This window comes from Medicago sativa, chromosome 6 (assembly GCF_051527215.1).
Source record: "Medicago sativa cultivar Bolivia chromosome 6, Bolivia_mono, whole genome shotgun sequence".
NCBI lineage: Eukaryota > Viridiplantae > Streptophyta > Magnoliopsida > Fabales > Fabaceae > Medicago > Medicago sativa.
In genome coordinates this window covers 97,355,382-97,375,528 of record NC_140754.1, presented here as the reverse complement: position 1 = coordinate 97,375,528, position 20,147 = coordinate 97,355,382, and the positions used below count along the sequence as shown (strand labels likewise).

Sequence of the window (20,147 nt, the reverse complement as noted above, 5' to 3'; positions counted from 1 at the left end):
CCAGCCAAAAAACCGAAAAAAATTACATTAATGCTTGCATACAACATAAAGGGTTTAGCCTCCAAAAAGAATAGTCAAAATCGAACAAGGCATAATGCGATTTCAGCCACCAGAACGTTTGGAGTTTCACCTTTTCTGCAAGAGTCTCAAGCTTATCTGGCCTGTTTTGGAAAATCCTGTTATTACGGTCTTTCCAAACAACAAAAAGCACCGAACTCCATAAAATAGCAAACACCGTCCTTGAATTTTTGGAAAAGTCTCCAAGACCACAAAACTGATAAACATGCGTACAAGTTGTGGCATTAAAAGCCGATTCAAATCCTAACCATTTTGAAATCAATAGCCAAATACGTCCGTATACATCACACCGAAAGAACAAGTGATCTCTGTCTTCTAATTCACCACACAGGGCCGCACATGATAATTGAGCAGCATCAATCGCACCTCACCTAAAGAGATTATCCTTGGTGGGTAGTCTGTTTAAGAAAAGTCGCCAAACAAAAAGATTCACCTTCAAAGGAACTGCTTTAAGCCACAAGAAACTATCAAAAACTTCATTTAATTTGGTATCAGACGCCGTCAAAAAAGAGTATGCTGATTTCAAACACAGACGTGACATTTATATATTTACTTATGGTTATATGTATGGTATTAATTAAAATGTATTTTTTAAAAAAACAAATAATTAAAATAAAATAAAATACGGTTGATGTAAGCTTGCAAGCAATAATATTATATGTCCCGTTTGATATGTTTCTTGTGATTAAATACTTGTAACCACATGTAACCAAAAAAAATACTTGTAACCACATGGTCCACAATCCCAAGAATGAAATATAAAATGTTACATCCCGATAGACCCACCTTACCTAATCACCCACAATAATCACCACATTCAAGAGTTCACTCATACTTGATTTGATTGTAACAAATTAGTTCTAGTTCTCTACACACATTTCTCTTTCTAAATTCTACATATCCTGTAGTTTTAAACGAGTAGAACTTGTTTTGTTTTGTGGTGGTATATTAAAGTTGGAATTTGAGATAACTGATTAGGACGGGTGGCACTTTGGTGACATTAATGTCACCGTGCCATTGCATCTGGACCACACATTGCCATTGCCATTGCATCTGGACCACACAACACATCTAATGTCACCCAATATGTGGCCCAGATTTAATGTCACCGTGACATTAATGTCACACAAGTATTTCCCGATTAGGACCCAGCTGCTCCTCTCAACATTGGGTGATTGCTCTATAAGTCAAAGTTGCTCAACTCTCCAAAATAAGTCGATTTAAAATTACGCTCCAATTCAGAAAATAACGATTGTGTCCTAATTTTTGATAGATTTTATGCGATCGAGACCAACGAATGATAAATTCAAAAGAATTTTGAGCAATGTAAGGAATCTATAGAGCGATCACTTTTACTCGGTCTTAAGCTTCAAGAACCAATATTTAAAGAAAGTAATGCTACGAACACTTATTTTATAAGATCTTAATATATATAAATGTTAAACAGTTCTGAAAGGTTTGCCCTAATTCTGATCCCGCCTTTTTCGGTGGGTCTGAGTAATATTTATGAAAAAAAGAGTTTGCAAGGAATCGAACCAGGTACCATATGCTTACATTTTACGACTATAGCCACTATGCCATTTCTCTTTTTGTTGAAATATTGTTGCTTCCAAAAATGAAATACATGACTAAAATATTTTTTTTAAAGCCCCAACCGCCCTAGCGGTTACCTCTCTCATAGCAGTTATTTTTTAGTAACTTTATTGATAGTAGTTCTTTTTCATTTTTTTTTTGGTGTACGCTAACTACGTGTTACGATATTAAAGTTGCATCTTTAAAATTGTAGATAATTTGACTGATCCATATGATAAATTTTTTCATTAGAAACTTCACTTTTTCCTGCATTATATTACATGAAGTTTTTGTTCAGAGTTTTTATTTGCAAAAATCACTACTGTAGACTATAACATTACTCTGTTTTGGCAAAGTAACGACTTTGATTTTATATTCATTTTTGTTGATTTCCATATTCATTTTTGTTGATGCAAACTAAATGTTGTTAATTTTCTTCTTTGAGATTGTGTATGTCGATCACTCTCAATTGTCATTTAGTTTGATTGTTTATGAGTTTAAATGTAACTCTACGATTAATAGTATAGCCAATTTGATATTTTATATATGAAACTCTACAAAAACCCGTGCATCGCATGTTGACCACCAAGCCACTTGCTGTTTTTGTGTTATCATTTGCCTTCCACTACATGATATCCAATATTAAACTCCCTTTTCAAATTTTTTTTTTCTTTCTTTCCAAACGGTTTTGAACCATTTTTTCTCCTTCGCAATCTAAACCCAAAAGTCGGCGGTTTTCATCCATTTCTTCCCCTTTATACAGTAACTTTTTTTTTTCTTCCTTTGATGTGTATTTTGAACTATTTAATTTGCTCATTGTAGTCTTTATTGAAATGTTATACATAATAATATAATCTTTGCTAAAAAAAAACTAATAATATAATCAATCTGATGTTTATATATGAAAATCGAAATAAACCCGTGCATCGCACGGGTCAGGGTCTAGTTTTTTCTAACACTTAGATAAAATGTTTGTGAGTTCCACCACTTTGAAAATGGATCTATGTAGGCTCTGTTTGGTAAAAACAGCGGATAGCTGATAAGCTAGCTGATAGCTTATAGCTGATGACTGATAGCTTATAGCTGATGACAGATAGCTGATAAGCTAATTGAAGTGTTTGGTAAAATTAGCGGTTCAACTAGCTGATAAATGTAAAATGACATAAAAGGGTATTTTTAATTTATAATAAAATTTATATCAATTAATATTTAAGTATTTGAAAATTCTTTATTTAAATATTTTTTGAAAAAATACTTTAAATTTATTAACTTAATATATCCTTTATATTATATAAATATTTTCATTTAAGTGTTTATACTTTATAAAACAATTAAGTGTAATAATAGACGGTTATTGGAATGTATTATTATTATTATTATTATTATTATTATTATTATTATTATTATTATTATTATTATTATTATTATATTATATGTATTATTAACAATAATTGATAGTTACACTAAATATAATCTTCTTGAAGAAAATGTTTAATAATTATCATATGCATGCTAAATAGATGTAAAATATTTTTATTTAGTTGAAAATAACAAAAGGTATATTTTCATCAATTGTAAAATACAGCTGAAGGTATATTGATTTGCACGTTAAAAAAAGTATATTTGGTTTGTAAAAAAAAACTAACAAAACCGACGGTATGCCGTATAAAGAAAAGAAAAAAAAAACAAGGAAAGACAAGTGCTTATTTTTTTTTTTTTTTGAAAAAGAATTGGATATTTGTTCGCAAGAGACACAGTAGTATTTATGAGGAAGTTATATTAATAAATTGTAATGGGTAAAAATGGAATTTAGTTAGAATAATAAGGGTAGAAATGGAATTAAAAGTGAGAAGCTATAAGCTATAAGCTCAAACGCTACTTGGAATAGCTTCTGAAAAATAGCTTATAATCTCGTGAAATAAGCTATAAGCTCATGATGAAAAAGTGTTACCAAACAGAGTTTCTTTTGTCAAACGAGCTTATAAGCTATAAGCTATGAGCTATATGCTCATTTAAGGGGCTTACCAAACAGACCCAAGTAGTAAGACCCATATATATTTTATCCAATGAAAAAATAAATTTTAGAAAGAGGAAATGAGTGCATTAAAATGACTCTTTTTTAATGATTAGGAAAAGTAAGAGGTGCAAATAGCAATATATGTATGGCAATGAGATGGAAAGAGGATAAGAAGCCACGTAATATGCATGTAAATCACAAACTCACTCATGTATGATCCTTTGTCTAAGGAAAATCCAACGGTGACAGTATTACCATGTTCCTAGATAGACTAGACTAGACTAGACTAGATTTTGTAGGTAGCAAAAAAAGGTAACAGTAGCATCATCATGATCATTCATGTCTGCTAAGTGACTGAAGATGACCAATTTTGTTGGACTAAGGTTACCAGTTGTGGCATGTTATTGGGCCACACCCACACCACATCCTCGTACTGTTTCTTCTTCATGTTCTTCTCTTTTAAACAAGACATTTAAGAATGCTCCTCGTCGCATGTTATTAGGCTTTGGAGCATCTTCATTCTTGTCTCACTTTATCACTAACATGTCTGCTTCTGGTTTCAAATCCTTCATTGCTTCTGCAAAAATAACCGCTGGTCCCTCTGTTGATCAGGTATGTCTATGATAACAATATCACCTTCTTTTCATTGCATATTTCAATATTCTATACGCACGTGTCTACACCGATAGTAATTTAAGATGAAAATGACATAATTGAATGTAATTACATGCGTAGTCGGTGTGGTGTCTGAGACACCTTTGATAAGATGTGTAGGTGCTTCATATATATGTAGTGTATATTTAGTTCGACTTCTAAAGGGGCCAGCATTGATTTTGAAGTGTAGAATTGATTATGATGTGTTAGTTTGCTTTCTAGTAGAATTGATTCTGCCTCAATAAGTGATTCTTGAAGCTAGGATTTGTAGCTTTTGGTTCTAGAATTGATTTTTACATACAAATTTATGGTTCAACTCACTTTTATTATATGAATGTATACAAACACAAATCATTTTACATTCAACTCATTTTTAGTCAAAACTCAAAATCAAATTTACAGAATCAATTCATCCTAAATCAATTCTTGTCAACGCAAATTCAAACATAAAGGTAGAATTGAAAATTGGCAAAAATTCAATCATTTTTGTTTTTCTAATCCTTTGTCCCATCCCACTATACCTTTTTGTAGATATTGAAGAATGTGGAATGGCCAGAGCAATTCCCCTTTAAGGAGGAGGATTTCCAACGTTATGATGAGTAAGTTCAAACATGTTGGAGATTGATATTTTTCTGTCATTAATTAATTGTGTGCTGCTGTTTTTTCTGTCATAATTAAATGTTGCTTGTTTAATTTAGTGTCATAATTATATTGTTGCTTATTAAGAAAGTAAACCAGTCCTTAGGTAATGATGTCTAGTATTCTTAGGTAATGATGACTAGTGCTTAAGAGTAGATTTAGTGTACTCCCTCCGTCCCGGAATAACTGACCTATTTTCTAAAAAAAAGTGTCCCAAAATAACTGACCCATTTCAATTTTCAATACAACTTTCATCATTCCCAATACAATATAACACTAAATAATACTACTTTTATCATTCCCAATACAATATATTTCACTTTCCCCTTTATTTATACATTTTTCTTAATCTGTGTGAAATGAGCCAATGGGTCAAATAAATTGGGACGGAGGGAGTAGATTTTATGTTGAGTCTTACAAGCAAGCTTATGGCTTGGCTCTATATATTTGTAGTGTATGCTTAAGTTTAATGTATCAAAGTATCTTAGCTTTTAGTACTTTGTTCTCAAAACTTTATTATCTTTTGATTTTCTGGTTTTTTCTTCTTTCTTCTCCACCATTTTGAACCTTAATTTTCTGTCTTGAGCTTATCGCTTCTGCTGCCTTTGCAAAAGCTAACAAAACAACTATACTTTGGTTATGTTTGGATAAACAACTTATAGCACAATCACAAATGCTTATCATGATAAAATTAACTTAAATTGTTTTCATATAATAAGCTATAAGCTGCTTCCATAAGCTATCTTGAAGAACTTATGAAAATAAGCCGAAAACAACTTATGAACAAATTCATAAGTTCTTCCAAACAATCTAACAAAAATTATACCATAGATAAGTTGAAATAAGTCAATCCAAACAGGATCTTACATTTAAGTACAAAGCTAAACCATTTCATAAATCTTACCCCAATTACCCCCTTAATTTTTGTTAGTTTTTACGTATAATTATCAGAAAATTTTCCCTTTAGGTCATCAGATTCTGCATTCTATGAGTCACCTCGATTCGTAACACACATCGATGACCCTGCAATTGCTGCTCTGACTAAGTATTACTCCAAAGTTTTCCCACCTAGCAATACTCCTGGAGTAAGCATTTTGGATATGTGTAGCAGTTGGGTAAGAAATTTTGTATTGTTACTCATTTTCTTTTCTCTAGCTTAGCATAGACATATTGTCATAACTCATAAATCTTCACTTTGCATTAGGTCAGCCATTTTCCACCCGGATACAAGCAAGAACGAGTTGTAGGATTAGGCCTGAATGAAGAAGAATTGAAGAGGAACCCGGTAAGACAACCCGCTTTCTGTGCTATGTGGCAATGTTGTCAAACGCGGAAAGTGCAAAATATATACTTATTTAAAATTTGCTATGCTACAATGTCATAAAGCCACAGTAGACGCTATTTGACAAGACTTTGTACTAAATAGCGTATTGTGGAACGATAATGATTTGTTCATACTCCGCTATGTTATAGTGCTGTTGTGTGGTAGTAGCCATTTTGAAATTGGTATCCTAAGATTACTTTTCTAGATTGGTTTTTCATATATGTTCAAGATCATATCTCAACATAATTATCTAGCCAATACTTAAATTTAATTAAAAATTAATGACTTGGCTACATCTCAAGATTTTTAATGTCTAGAAACATGGCCTTATTGATAGAAACCGTTGCTTCTGTAGGTCCTCACGGAGTATACTGTACAAGACTTAAATGTGAACCCTAAACTCTCATTTGAAGATAACTCTTTCGATGTCATCACTAATGTGGTAAGAATATCTCTTCATATATTTTAACTTCGGTATTGGAAACTGGTACAAGTGATGCATGCTATTGGCTGATATTTGTATTGTATGATGCGTATTTTTGCAGTAACTTCTTTGAATTTTATCTTGAAATTTGCAACTTTGTAAATGAAATGATGAATTTCTTGGTTGTTTACTAAATTAAATTGTGTTTATGTTCTTGCTTAGCATATAAGTCAGTCATTCAAAACTTGAAAACTCTATATCTTGCAGGTCAGTGTTGACTACCTGACAAAGCCTCTTGACATTTTCAAGGAGATGAATAGGATACTCAAGCCAGGTGGATTGGCCATAATGAGGTGACAATCTTGTCCGCTATCATTTTGGAATTACTTCGTTATAGCATTTCTGTAAAATCTAATAATTGAAAGAAAATTTTACGCGAAGCACTTCCTACAAAATTGTCACCTTCTTTGATAGTCAAGCATGTTCATCTGTGTACAATGAAAATATCCATCCTCAGAAATTCTGGACCCTTCTTACAAATCGTGCCTAGTGTCAATGTACTATTCTAGGTTAAGAAATTATCGATATAAATGAAATGTTACATTTTGATTTCGTATTAATCTTAATATTCAAAACCAGTGAACTTAACATTTTTAAAGCAATCTGCAAGCAATTTCAAACTGATAAGATTACAATTTCAATTGTGGTTCAGAATTTTATACCATATGCGATTTCATTCTAAAACGGACATAATTTCAACAGTGTTTCTCGGTTTTATATCACTTTATTGAAGTGACTGTTTCATTCATTTTATACCATGTTACTCTTTGGGCACTCAGACTTATTTCCACACATATCAGAATGCAGACAAACCTTCTTTGCTTCATATAATTGCATTAAAACAAGCACGTCATCTTTTTAGTAATACCATTTATCTGTTTTTGATGTTATTGTATCTATTATTGGTCTTGTACATCTTATGGTCCTATTCAACTAACTATGACTTCATCGATGATTTCAGCTTTTCAAACAGATGCTTCTTTACAAAAGCCATTTCTATATGGACATCAACCGGGGATGCTGATCATGTTATGATAGTTGGATCCTATTTTCATTATGCAGGAGGATTTGAACCTCCTCAGGTAACTCCCTCACTGATATTTTCCCATTTTGTTAGGACAAGCTTCAAGTAGCATGAGTCTTTAAAGACCTCTTTCTAAAATCTAACTACCTCTCTCCCTTTGTGCATATTTTACTTCTTATTTCTCTCACACACATCTCATGTATTATATCTGAATCATAATTCTTGTATTGATAACTGCTCTGTAGGGAAACTTGTGATGATATTGTGTCACATGATATATGTGCAGTTTTTGTGAGACTTCTATTCTTATTATTCGGCATTTCCCTTTTTGTAATGACTAATGTTTTGACAAAGATTAGTTATTAACATATTGAGGCCAATGGTATGGTTTAAAATAAAGCAGAAGGTTAACTACTTCAACTGCTTTTTTCCCCTATATAAAACAGAATTTTCTTTTAGTAGTAGTAGTCATGAAACAAATATGAAAGTCTCTACAATGTTGTATATGATGTGATCATGTGACAGTGTTACCAATGCTGAGGCTCATGTAACTTCTTTTTTTTGTAGGCTGTGGATATATCTCCAAATCCTGGACGCTCGGATCCCATGTACATTGTGTACTCTAGGAAGCTGGCTACCGCATAAGAGAAATACGAACTTGGAATTTTTAGCAGTGCCTTTACCTATCAGCAGTTACTGTGATGGGGAATTCGTTCAATTGTATGCCAATGATTTAGTTCTGAGAAATGAAAACACCAATGTAGTCCTCCTATTTTGTGTTATCACATTGGCAAGCTGATTTTGATTGCTTATTATTAGTGTTACACTTGTACCATGTAGTACATTAATCATAGAAGACAATGCCATAAACCCAAATAAATAAAAAACTAAGAGAAAAGAATGGATAAAGAAAAGCTTCACTTATAATTTTTCCCTTTATGGAATCAAAGAAAAAACACATATTTCTTTGTTATTCATTCATATAACAACATGAAAAAAGAAAATAAAAGAAAAAGGACACTTGCTGTTACATTTCCTTTCTTGGCTATTTTGTAACATCAAGTAGAAATTAAGGGTATTAGGATACATTTTTTCAAGTTACACAAGATTGTAGTAGTACTAGTTCCCATTGGCCTTATTCTTGATGGATTCAAATCTAGGACCCTTATCACCAAACTTAGTTTTTCCATAAAGCTCCAAATAGTCACCATAGCAATAATTACTTGGATACAAGAGTTTAGGGGATGGAGAAATAATAGCTTCACCAACTGGATTATAGAAACTTGCAATAGAGAGTCTACTTCCATTCTTATCAGGCATGACCCTATGCACAACACTTTTGTAAAAACCATTGCTCAACACTTCGATTTGGTCACCTGTTAAGATTATTTAGAAAATGATCAAACTTTGACACTGACACGGTGACACTGATAATTAAAATATTAATTAATTGAATGTAATCACATGTGTGAGACACCAGACACACGTTCGATCAGAAGCGTCAGTGCTACATAGATAAGTTATTTACAATAACGCAAATACCTGTGTTGACAAAGATTGCATTGTTTTTTGAAGGTGGTATCTCAATCCATTTTCCATCTTTGAAGAACTCAAGTCCAGGTACTTTGTCATCTTGAAGCAATAGGATGATTCCACCAGCATCTGTATGTTCTCTTAGTCCTCTAACCAATTCTGGATATGGACATTCAGGGTACTTTGCCACTTTTGTTCCCATAGCTGGTCCATTATTATTACTTCCTGAAAATGCTGTCTTTATGTAATCTTTCTCCAAACCAAGATTTTCACTCATCATCTGAGATAATGTCTCTGCCACTTGAACTAATTTTTCAATGTACTCGTCCATTGTTTCGCTGCATTTACACACATATTGTTAGAACAACAGCTCCGGTTTAAAATAGAGAAACACACGATGTTTGGTAACGTTAACAGATGTTAGAATTTGAATAGACTAACCAAAGCTCCTCAGAGAGGTTTGGAATTTTCCTAATGTTAGACGTCGGACGATGCCAAATGAAGAATGAACTTTCCCAGTCAACATCACAGGTGTTCTGCTTTTTCTCCAACCGCTTGGCTATCTCAGATTGGTAAAAACTTTCCTTCAGATTTTCTTCATAGTAACTATTAATTACCTTCTTCACCTTCTCCATCAGCTTCCCCTCAATGTCATGGTTCTCAATCTGCACAAGTAACATGTTATGTTACATTAAAAGCACCAAAAAAATACTATATGTTACATTAAAAGCACCAAAAGAAAAATGTAACATTAATAAACCAACATAAATGTTTATTCACTTTACCAGAAAGCAACCCCATTTTTGACAAGCTTCATGCAAAAGAGCCATAGTTTCACCTCTTTTGTCACCATTGAGAGTGCTAAAATCTATCACAGGAATTGCCATATCTATGATAAGTATTTGTTTATGTTAATATGATATGATAAGTATTTGTTTGATGAATTGATATAACTGGATGAGGTATATATAGTGCTACAAAAAAGAGATAAAAACTGTCCTAACAGAATAACAAGGACTAATCAATGAAATAATGTTGAGTCTAAATTTAGTAAAGACTTAAAATGAGTGGACATTTTTTATAGTATTTTTTGATTCCTTAGATTTGATGGTCAATCAGATTTTCTCTTGTAAATCAAGTCTTGATTCTTTATTCTATTGTTGTACAAAGATATTTCAAGTAGCCTTGGTTGTTTATTCAACAAAAATCCACTTTGGATTGGGTCAAATAATTCAACATTTTCAACTATACAACAACAAATAGGTTCATCTCATTAACTCATTAAGTGGGGCCCGCTACATGGATCAAACGTGTCTTAATGTTTTACGATTTTTTTTTTAAGTCAAACTAGCCCACCAAAATAGACACCGGTGAGAATTTAATCTGAGACCTTGAGAGAAGCATACTCTAAGGTCTAAAAATCAACATCATCGTGTCAACTCAAGTCGGTTAATGTTCTATCATATATTTATCCAACTCATTAACCTATAAATTCTTAGTTATAGTTTTCTAGGTTTTCCCTTGCCTCAACATTTTCAACTATAATGTAAGTAAAAAACAACAATCATTCAAGTAGTAAGCACAATCATGGCCATTGGATCGAGATATAATTATTTAGATTTCAATTCAAACTTTCATTCTTTTAAAAAAAAAAAATTTACCGAACTTAAAATTTAAACTCTTTGATCTATCGATCCAACGACCACAAATGTATTGACCGCATGAATGTATCGCCGGCTGTCCTGGTTCAAAAAACAAGGGGCAGTGGCACAGACATAAAGATTTCATTGAATAAAAATCCAGAAAGAGGTGGGCGATTTTGGCTGGATGCTGTTGAACACATGTAGTAGTAAGAATCAAATCTTTCATTCACGTCCATATGCTTTATTTTATTGACCATTTTTGTGCTAAAACATAGATAACTGTAACTGGATAAGACATTATAATTGTTGAATCAATCATTAATCATTAGTTTATACCAAACCGCACATAGAATGTGAAAAGTCCTAGAAATTGAAACCGGGTTTTACATTTCAATGAATAGAAAAATGGAATACTACAACAATAGTATAGTTTGATTTTGAGTGGTAAAAACCAAATTTGTCTCTAAAATTGTTTAAAATGCTGCAACTAATTAGTGCCTGACATTAACAAAAATACTCCTTTACCATAAACAAAAGCGTCAAGTACATAATTGTTAGTTTGTTTATTTTCTTATGGCCTCCTAATCTTCAAATTTATGATCTTTCATCTATGTTTGCATATAAATATTAAATTTGAAGATTGAAAATCCATATGCAAATGGATAAAAAGGACGAAATTGAAATGAAAAAATAAAAATAAATGACCAAACTATTACCTGAAATTAAGTTTAAGAGACTAAAAATATAATTTTGTCTGAAATATGAGTTGTAAGAAAATGTTGGATGGATTCAACCAATCTGTTGACAATTTTATTATATAGTTGATGAATATATAGTTAAATGGGTTGGATGGATGATGGATAAATCGACTTTATTGCCACTTATAAGTTATACTTTTTTGATTTATTAGTAAGTGTCATAAGGTTACATGTTTGGGTCTGTTTGTTTCAAGGATTAAATTTACAATCCTGGAAACAACATTAAAATTTCCTTGAACATTATTCTTAAGAATCTTAATCATATTTTGTCAAAAAAAAGAATCTTAATCATATTAAAGTGTTTGATAATTAATTTTAGTTTCCCAGAAATATTTTTAAATATATGTAATTTATAATTTAAAACAAAAAAATAAAAGAGATAAAATAGTGTGAGAGTGAGAAGTTATGGGTGGTTTTACCTCTTATTCTCATGGGAATAAAAGATTCACATACTTTAACATTAAAATAAAATGTGGAAATGTCATGTATAAATTTTATTCTTAGGAGTAAAATATACTTAAGCATAATTTATGAAAACTTAAAACAAACATGGGAACCAAGGATTCCCAATATCACATTCTTGAGAATAAATCCGCAATCCATTAGAGAAACAAACCAAAAAAAGAAGAGAATGTTTTAATCATTTCCGCAATTGGAAACTTACCTTTTAATTCATTAAGTAACCTACAAAAACTATTAGGGAGACTTGTATAAAAACTAACCAACAATGATATTTGAACATTTTTCATTTTCATACACTTATTTAACATCTTATATTCTTTCTATCTCTCTCTGACTATCATCATATCATTAACATATCACATCATTTTCTCTATTCCTTTCTCGCTCAAGGTTTAGTATGGATATCCATGAAATATTTTCCGAAACAAAATGTTAGGGAGACAAACAAGAAAAGAGAGAATGTCTGAATTACTTCCACGATTGGAGACAATAAGGTTTAAGGAAAGGTGGCCAATTAAAACCAAAATATGGTGATTCGGACAGACCAACTTAATTATTTTGTGGATGAAAACAATTGATTCATTTCTCCTCCAAAATTTAATTAGTCAACAACGTGCTTTTCAGTAGCTTCAAACTTCATTTAACAATTATACAATGAACCTGTTTTCCGTCTTCCTAAGTTTGCATGATACTCTATTATCACGAAGGAAAAAGAGAAAACATCATAATATCGTAAAGCGTTAATGCAAACTGAAACTGCAATCTAACGAGGAAGTCAATTTCACGTATAATGAAAATCACTTCAATAAAAAAAAATTATCAAAAATGATATTTTATAACTCATCATCATATCATATGGAGGTTTTTATAAAGTTTATACGGTACTCTGACTCTATTCATATGGTACAGTTGATAATGAAGGAGACTATGAGGTTCCACCATTATGCAAATCTTTTGAAACTCATCTACGTCAATCTTACTGAGAATTGGTCTATTTCTATTCATCATATGATCATATCCTTTTTTGGGGGAGAAATTTTTGTGCTGATATCCTTGCTAAGATGAGAGCTAATAGTTAAGATCATCTTATTGCTTTTAGAGTTAAATATGTTTTTGCTCCCTATATTTATATCAACTTTTCGTTTTAGTCCCTCTAAAAATTTCCTTCAATTTTTAGTCCCTATAAAATTTTCATTCACTACTTTTGGTCTCTATTTTTAAGTTAATTATTGTATTATTTAATGAAATTGTCCATAAATGTGAAAAATATTGTAAAAAAAATTCCCAAGAAAAAAATTAGAATTTTTTAACAAACCACAAATTTAATAAAAAATTTAACCGTCAAAAATATAAAAATTCATATTAAATTTATATTTTATTAAAAAAAATCTTTTTTTTTTGGAGAGATTCTTATAATATTATGAACTTTTCTGCAAAATTTTATTCAAAAATATGAATTATACATATGAGTTTACTTTAAAAGAGAGACCAAAAGTGAAGATGGAAAATTTTTTGGGACTAAAAGTTGAAGAAATTTTTTAGAAGGACTAAAACAAAAAGTTAAAATATTTATAAGGATGAAAAACATATTTAACCCTTACTTTTAATGAACCCCTACCATGTTTATTATATGTTTTACTAGGCAGTGATTTAGGTGTGTCCTTTTTAAAAACTTAGTTTATTAGTTTATTTTTGTTTTTTCTTCCCTTTTCTTTTATTTTTTTCCTCATGTAACCGGAAAAAATGGAAGTTTTTAGTATTTGTAGAGACTTTATTTGTTTTGTAGAGTCTTTATTTGTTTTAATTAGTGTAGGTTTAAGCCAATTATAAGAGTTAGTTAAATAAATGGTTGTTTTATAGTATTTATTCGATTAGATGTTTTTTTTTTTTGTGTGTGTCAATTAATTTTCAATTCAATTTAAAGTAATGTTTTTATTTGGTAAGTACGATAAATCCCCGTGCTTTGCACGGGTATCATACTACTTCCATGCAATATACAACCTTGTCTAATTCACGTAATCAAACAAAAAATATTTTTATTTATAATATTAATCATAATTCCTAAAAAAAATGTCATCATGAGTTATAAAAATGTGAGATGTTCAAATACCCAAATCAATGTATAAAAGAATTTTAAAAGAAACTAAATACAAGACTAAATTTGAGAGAACAACTTTCATGTAAAGACCATGAACAAACTAATTCCAAAAATACATCACACCGAAAAAAAATTCAACTATTTATAAAAGGATTTTCAATAATAAATCATGACAAAAAATACTTTGATTCAACTATAAAAAAGGCCATCAACAAATAGTTGTGAAACGGAAGAAAATTATTCAAATAAATTAATATATATAAAAATACATCTTAAAAATTCATAAGACATATATAGACACGCATAATTGAAAGTTTTTGGAAAAGAACTCATGATGCATATGTAGACACCCTCCTTAACATACATAGCTTCAAGGTTTACAATAAGATACTCCCTCCGGTCCTATTTACAAGAAACATTTCAGTCAACAAAATTTAATGTATCTGGTCTAATTTTTTAACCAGATACATCAACTTTTGTTTAATGTATCTGGTCTAATTTTTTAACCAGATACATCAATTTTTGTTGACCCAAATTTTTCTTATATATAGAACCGGAGGGAGTACATGTTCTGTGTCAATAATACTTGGTATTTAGAAACCCGTGTAAGAGTACTATCATAATTTTATTTTTCAATGTTAAATGGCCGAGTTAAAATATGAAACAGATACATGACTAACATGTTTCTCACCAAATTTGCGATTCAGTGTTTGGTTTTCCAGTTTGATTCAAGAGTCCAAAAATTACTAGAAAAAGAGTGGTTGAACTTTTGGAGAGAGATCGAGCCATATTCAATCATCAGTTATGCTAATTGTTGTTACTAAACATCAATATCAATCAAAATCAAAATCTAATTCCAATATATGGAGTCAAAAATAAATAATTTGAGAAGAAAAAATTAATTTGGAGATTTCTGAGTTTGGAATGACAGATGATGAAAAATGGGATGAATGTATTTCTGGCTATGAAGAAGAAAGAGGTTGAAGACAAAGATGAACATGTAGAAGGTTGATGAACGTTAAGATTTTTTATATTCAATAAAAATTAATTAAAAAATATATAATTTGCTTATTTGAATTTAATTAAATTAAGGTTAACGTGATTTTTTTGACAAATAAAAAAACATGTTTTCTAGAGAAGAGTTTAAGCATATTTAAATAAGATGAAAAAACAGTTTGACAATGTTCACCAAAAAAAAAAAAAAACAGTTTGACAATATTGTAAAAATGATTAATAAAGTGGGATGAGAAATAATTTGGTACATGTGGCCTACCATATTACTATAAGACATAGATCTATCACCATCCCAAAAAAATTGTCCTTCATGGTCCATGATAAAACATATTGAGTAAGTGGTCCATGGAAGAAGCCGTCTATAATATAATAGATAGATAGAGACCCATACAGATGAACACCTTCATTTATAAAGGCTCATTTGAAACAATAAGTAATATTAGAAGTAGATTTTATAAAAATAATTAGAAAATACTTTTTTTATGGAAATTAAAAAATATTGCTTATTTTTTTGTATTAAAATAAATTAAAAAAATATTTGATTATTTATTTGAAAATAAAATATAATAGCATAAAATGCTATTATAAAATGAACTAGCAAAAAAAAAAAAAAAAAAAACACCGTAACACTTTTCAGATAATCCGCATGAATAGTTCTACCCAAGTAAGGTGAAATGTTCGTTTTATGTTTTTGTTTGTTCAAACACACTAAACAAACCTCACAATAAACAAACCTTCTACCAACACCAAAGAAACCTTTCACCAACCTGTCCTTAAAAGAGCTCACCACTACTTCAACCCAAAACCCAAAACCATAAACTAACAATTTCAACAAAAAAAAACATCATCATTCAACAATGTACACGAACAAGCTTTAAGAACTATGTCAAAAAAACTCATACCCTCTTCCCGAATACCAAACAACCCATGAAGGACCACTGCACAATCCTCTTTTCTCATCAACCGTTACCGTTAAGTCCATTTCCTTCACTTCACCAGAACCAGCAAGCACCCTTAAGGCATCTCAAGAGTTTGCTGCGATGGTTGCTTTTCATCATTTCCTGCAAAATGAAAACAACAGTTAAGTCTTGCAATCCATGATGTTTCTTTCCTCAACTGATTTATAAATGCATCTCAAGATTTACAATAAGATATGTTCTGTGTCACTGTCAATAATACTTGGTATTTAGAAAATCCTAATTTTATTTTTCAATGTTAAATGGCCTTATCAAGTTAAAATATGAAACAGATACATGACTTACATGTTTACTCAGTGCATTGGAACGGTTTTCATGTCAGTGTGTGTCCCTTGCTTTCTAAAATATAGCATGTGTTATGTTATGTGCCATAAAACAATGGCTAATATATATCTATCAACTACCTTTAGTTTACTACGGAGGCATCAGTTCTATTTCATAATCAAAATCCTAATACATGCCGTTTGTTTTTGAAATTCTCGTCTTTGCATTATCATTTCATCTCAACCATATATTTATTTCATCTCAACCATATTTTTTGGTTTTTGAAAGAAGTCTCAACCATATATAGTGTTAATTAATTTTTTCTATCAATAATCTATGAAAGACATAAGCCATGGTAGAAAAAAGTGCTAATTGAAGTTCTTGTGGGCCGCAAAGCGTCACCTTACTTCCTAGCTTATTTGAGAATAGGAGTATTCAGTATTCAGTCTGGTTGTCAAAATTTTTGTGACAAATTTAAATAAAGTATCAAAATAATTTTAAATTTTATGTACAACAATATGAGTTGTGTACATTAAAAGAATTAAACAAAGGACTCGTGTGCACCCTATAATTGTTTTCTTTTAAGCTTAGTTACTAACATGTTTTCCGTACTTTATGTTCGTAGGAAAAATGCAGAACATTCATAAGCTTGTTAAGAAATCTAGCAGGAAGTTGGCCGGCTGAGGCGGCGGTAGGAGGATAGACATCCACAGCGTCAACACAATGATTGTTGGGGTAGGACTGGACTCTTCTTCTCAGCAGGTAGTGGAGGTGGCCGATGACGACCATATGGAGGTAGAGGTGAGCAACTCTCTCAAGGGGAATAGGGTGGAGCATGTTGACAAAGGGAAGAATGTGCCCGTCAAAGTTGTGCCTCTTCAGTCTGAGGGAGAGGATCTGCTCCAACTGCTGAACGTGTGGTCCGATCCTGATCGATATGGCCCCCACTCGACCATTTGCCGCAGTGATCTAAAGCTGAAGGTTATTCAAGACCTGGGAACCGCTGGCCAGAGCAAAACTGCAATGACTGAAGGTTATTCAAAGTGGCTAGATATGCATCATGAGTTATTTTCCTGAAATTTTCAATTATATGTGTGTGCTATTTACCATGTCCTACAGTTTTTTATTTTGACGTTTCTCCGTGCCTATTTTATCACATGTCAAAGTCAACATCAATGCTTCGCAGGTTATAGTAAGTATATATTCAAACAAGAATCAAATATCATAATCATAACGATAAAACACAAGATGGAGCACAGAGACAATGAAAAATGCATTTATAAATCAGTTAAGGAAAGAAACATCATGGATTGCAAGACTTAACTGTTGTTTTCATTTTGCAGGAAATGATGAAAAGCAACCATCGCAGCAAACTCTTGAGATGTCTTAAGGGTGCTTGTTGGTTCTGGTGAAGTGAAGGAAATGGACTTAACGGTAACGGTTGATGAGAAAAGAGGATTGTGCAGTGGTCCTTCATGGGTTGTTTGGTATTCGGGAAGAGGGTATGAGTTTTTTTGACATAGTTCTTGAAGCTTGTTCTTGTACATTGTTGAATGATGATGTTTTTTTGTTGAAATTGTTAGTTTATGTTTTTGGTGAAAGGTTTCTTTGGTGTTGGTAGAAGGTTTGTTTATTGTGAGGTTTGTTTAGTGTGTTTGAACAAACAAAAACATAAAACGGCCGTTTCACCTTATTTGGATAGAACTATTCATGCGGATTATCTGAAAAGTGTTATGGTGTCTGTTTTTTTTTTTTTTTTGGTTTTGCTAGTTCATTTTATAATAGCATTTTATGCTATTATATTTTATTTTCAAATAAATAATAAAATATTTTTTTAATTTATTTTAATACAAAAAAATAAGCAATATTTTTTAATTTCCATAAAAAAATTATTTTCTAATTATTTTTATAAAATCTACTTCTAATATTACTTATTGTTTCAAATGTGCCTTTAGAAATGAATGTGTTCATCTGTATGGGTCAATCTATCTATCTATCTATTTATCTATTATATTATAGACGGCTTCTTCCATGGACCACTTACTCAATATGTTTTATCATGGACCATGATGGACAAATTTCTTGGATGGTAGTAGATCTATGTCTTATAGTAATATGGTAGCCATATGTACCAAATTATTTCTCATCCCACTTTATTAATTATTTTTACAATATTGTCAAACTGTTTTTTCATCTTATTTAAATATGCTTAACTCTTCTCTAGAAAACATGTTTTTTTAATTGTCAAAAAAATCACGTTAACCAAAAAAATTACCTCTGTTTTGTAGATTATGTGAGTTATGATTACAAATATTGATTTGGTTATTTCACCTGTTGTTGTCTGGTCATAGAAAATAAATAAATTAAATTATATCAAACAAAATACCTCAAACCGAAGTCATTTTTTTTTTTGTTTACATAAACCAAAGTCATTTACAAAGACATGAATACAATTTTTTTTAATTACAAATATTGGCAGTTAAGTCAGTGAGATGAGTTGAGCTCGTAATTACATAAACATCTTCATTTCTCAAACTCAAACAAAATCATCCATCTTACAAGTTTTGATAGACAATCATCACGAGAATAACCTCAATCCAAAAATTAATGAGCATGGAATCCTGACACATGTGGTTGCGTATAATCACTACTATTTTCTCAAATCATTATCAGTGTTTGTGTGTCGACATCAATGTCGTATCCAGTGTGAGGGATACATAGCACATGACATGATCCCTTCACATGACTTCCTCTTATACTTGCATGTGGAGTTTGGTGAAGAAATTGGTGAAATTTGATGGAAATGAGAGAAGAGAGGGTGAGACCGTGTTTGAGAAGAGAGAGGGAGGAGAGTTCACGTTTTGGATTTTTAGAGAGAGAATAAAGCCACTAAAATGGAGAAAATGCTAATAAATAACCAAATATATAGTCCAAAAACAATAAGGTGTCAACAATTTAAATCCACTAATTAGGAAATGACGAAAATGCCCCTAAATCAAGGGCAAAATTGGAAAAACTGGAGGAATTTTTTTTCTTGTATAGTAAGTAGATAGATAGATCATACAATTATTGTAGTTGTTTTATCTATTTAGCTTAACTCGTTTGAATTTGAATGTTACTACATAAGTTATTGAGTTGTTGATAGATAGACTAATAATAGAAAATGTCAAGATAACATAACATATACACTCTTCTAAACCACCGAGCTATTATAATTTGATAGGAACTAATATATTTTCTTGACATCTCATAATAAAAAGGAGTATCAAGAAAGTATATAGAGTAAAAACTATCTTGTCATTTATACCACTCAATTATTGAGAGGAACAATTCCCAAACAACGACCACCATTCAAGATAACATTTTTCTTATAAAATGCAGAACATGAACCAATTGTTTGTCATACATGAAATTTTATAAACACCTTTCCAATTGAAAACATTAACTAGTCTTCATATCTCATACTCCCTCCGTTTCAAAATGAGTGTCGCTTTAGCCAATTGCATCCAGATTAAGGAGTGCAATAATGTTGTCCAAAGATATGATACTTTTACTAAAATAGCCTCGCTAGTTATTGATGCATTTGTCATCATTATAAATTAAAGT

General features: G+C 31.1%; 3 protein-coding genes across 3 annotated transcripts; 2 read left to right on the top strand and 1 right to left on the bottom strand.

Moving 5' to 3' along the window:
- The first annotated feature begins 3,964 nt into the window (after positions 1 to 3,964).
- LOC146918697 (S-adenosyl-L-methionine-dependent methyltransferases superfamily protein) lies at positions 3,965 to 8,690 on the top strand. Its single transcript, XM_085720315.1, has 8 exons — positions 3,965 to 4,279; positions 4,853 to 4,920; positions 5,928 to 6,075; positions 6,165 to 6,245; positions 6,640 to 6,726; positions 6,976 to 7,061; positions 7,730 to 7,850; positions 8,360 to 8,690. Exons 1-8 carry the CDS (start codon positions 4,028 to 4,030, stop codon positions 8,435 to 8,437), a joined length of 921 nt encoding a protein of 306 aa, XP_085576441.1. The 5' UTR covers positions 3,965 to 4,027; the 3' UTR covers positions 8,438 to 8,690.
- A 3-nt stretch (positions 8,691 to 8,693) lies between these two features.
- On the bottom strand, positions 8,694 to 10,266 carry LOC146918696 (ACC oxidase 1). Its single transcript, XM_085720316.1, has 4 exons — positions 10,111 to 10,266; positions 9,767 to 9,990; positions 9,335 to 9,663; positions 8,694 to 9,168 (listed from the first exon to the last, which is right to left on the bottom strand). The coding sequence occupies exons 1-4, from the start codon at positions 10,210 to 10,212 to the stop codon at positions 8,912 to 8,914; spliced, it is 912 nt and encodes a 303-aa protein (XP_085576442.1). The 5' UTR covers positions 10,213 to 10,266; the 3' UTR covers positions 8,694 to 8,911.
- A 5,410-nt stretch (positions 10,267 to 15,676) lies between these two features.
- Positions 15,677 to 18,497, top strand: LOC146918695 (uncharacterized). Its single transcript, XM_085720314.1, has 2 exons — positions 15,677 to 17,574; positions 17,885 to 18,497. Exons 1-2 carry the CDS (start codon positions 17,265 to 17,267, stop codon positions 17,929 to 17,931), a joined length of 357 nt encoding a protein of 118 aa, XP_085576440.1. The 5' UTR covers positions 15,677 to 17,264; the 3' UTR covers positions 17,932 to 18,497.
- The last annotated feature ends 1,650 nt before the right edge of the window (positions 18,498 to 20,147 follow it).

Bases quoted from the DNA above. Each gene is read 5' to 3' on its own strand.
- LOC146918697 (XM_085720315.1), top strand. From the start codon at position 4,028: ATGACCAATTTTGTTGGACTAAGGTTACCAGTTGTGGCATGTTATTGG. The intron at 6,076-6,164 runs GTAAGAAATTTT...ACTTTGCATTAG, and splicing joins TGGATATGTGTAGCAGTTGG to GTCAGCCATTTTCCACCCGG. The intron at 7,851-8,359 runs GTAACTCCCTCA...TTTTTTTTGTAG, and splicing joins GAGGATTTGAACCTCCTCAG to GCTGTGGATATATCTCCAAA.
- LOC146918695 (XM_085720314.1), top strand. From the start codon at position 17,265: ATGATTGTTGGGGTAGGACTGGACTCTTCTTCTCAGCAGGTAGTGGAG. The intron at 17,575-17,884 runs GTTATTCAAAGT...TTCATTTTGCAG, and splicing joins CAAAACTGCAATGACTGAAG to GAAATGATGAAAAGCAACCA.
- LOC146918696 (XM_085720316.1), bottom strand. From the start codon at position 10,212: ATGGCAATTCCTGTGATAGATTTTAGCACTCTCAATGGTGACAAAAGA. The intron at 9,991-10,110 runs GTAAAGTGAATA...TTACTTGTGCAG, and splicing joins AAAAATGGGGTTGCTTTCTG to ATTGAGAACCATGACATTGA. The intron at 9,169-9,334 runs GTATTTGCGTTA...TAATCTTAACAG, and splicing joins TGCAATCTTTGTCAACACAG to GTGACCAAATCGAAGTGTTG.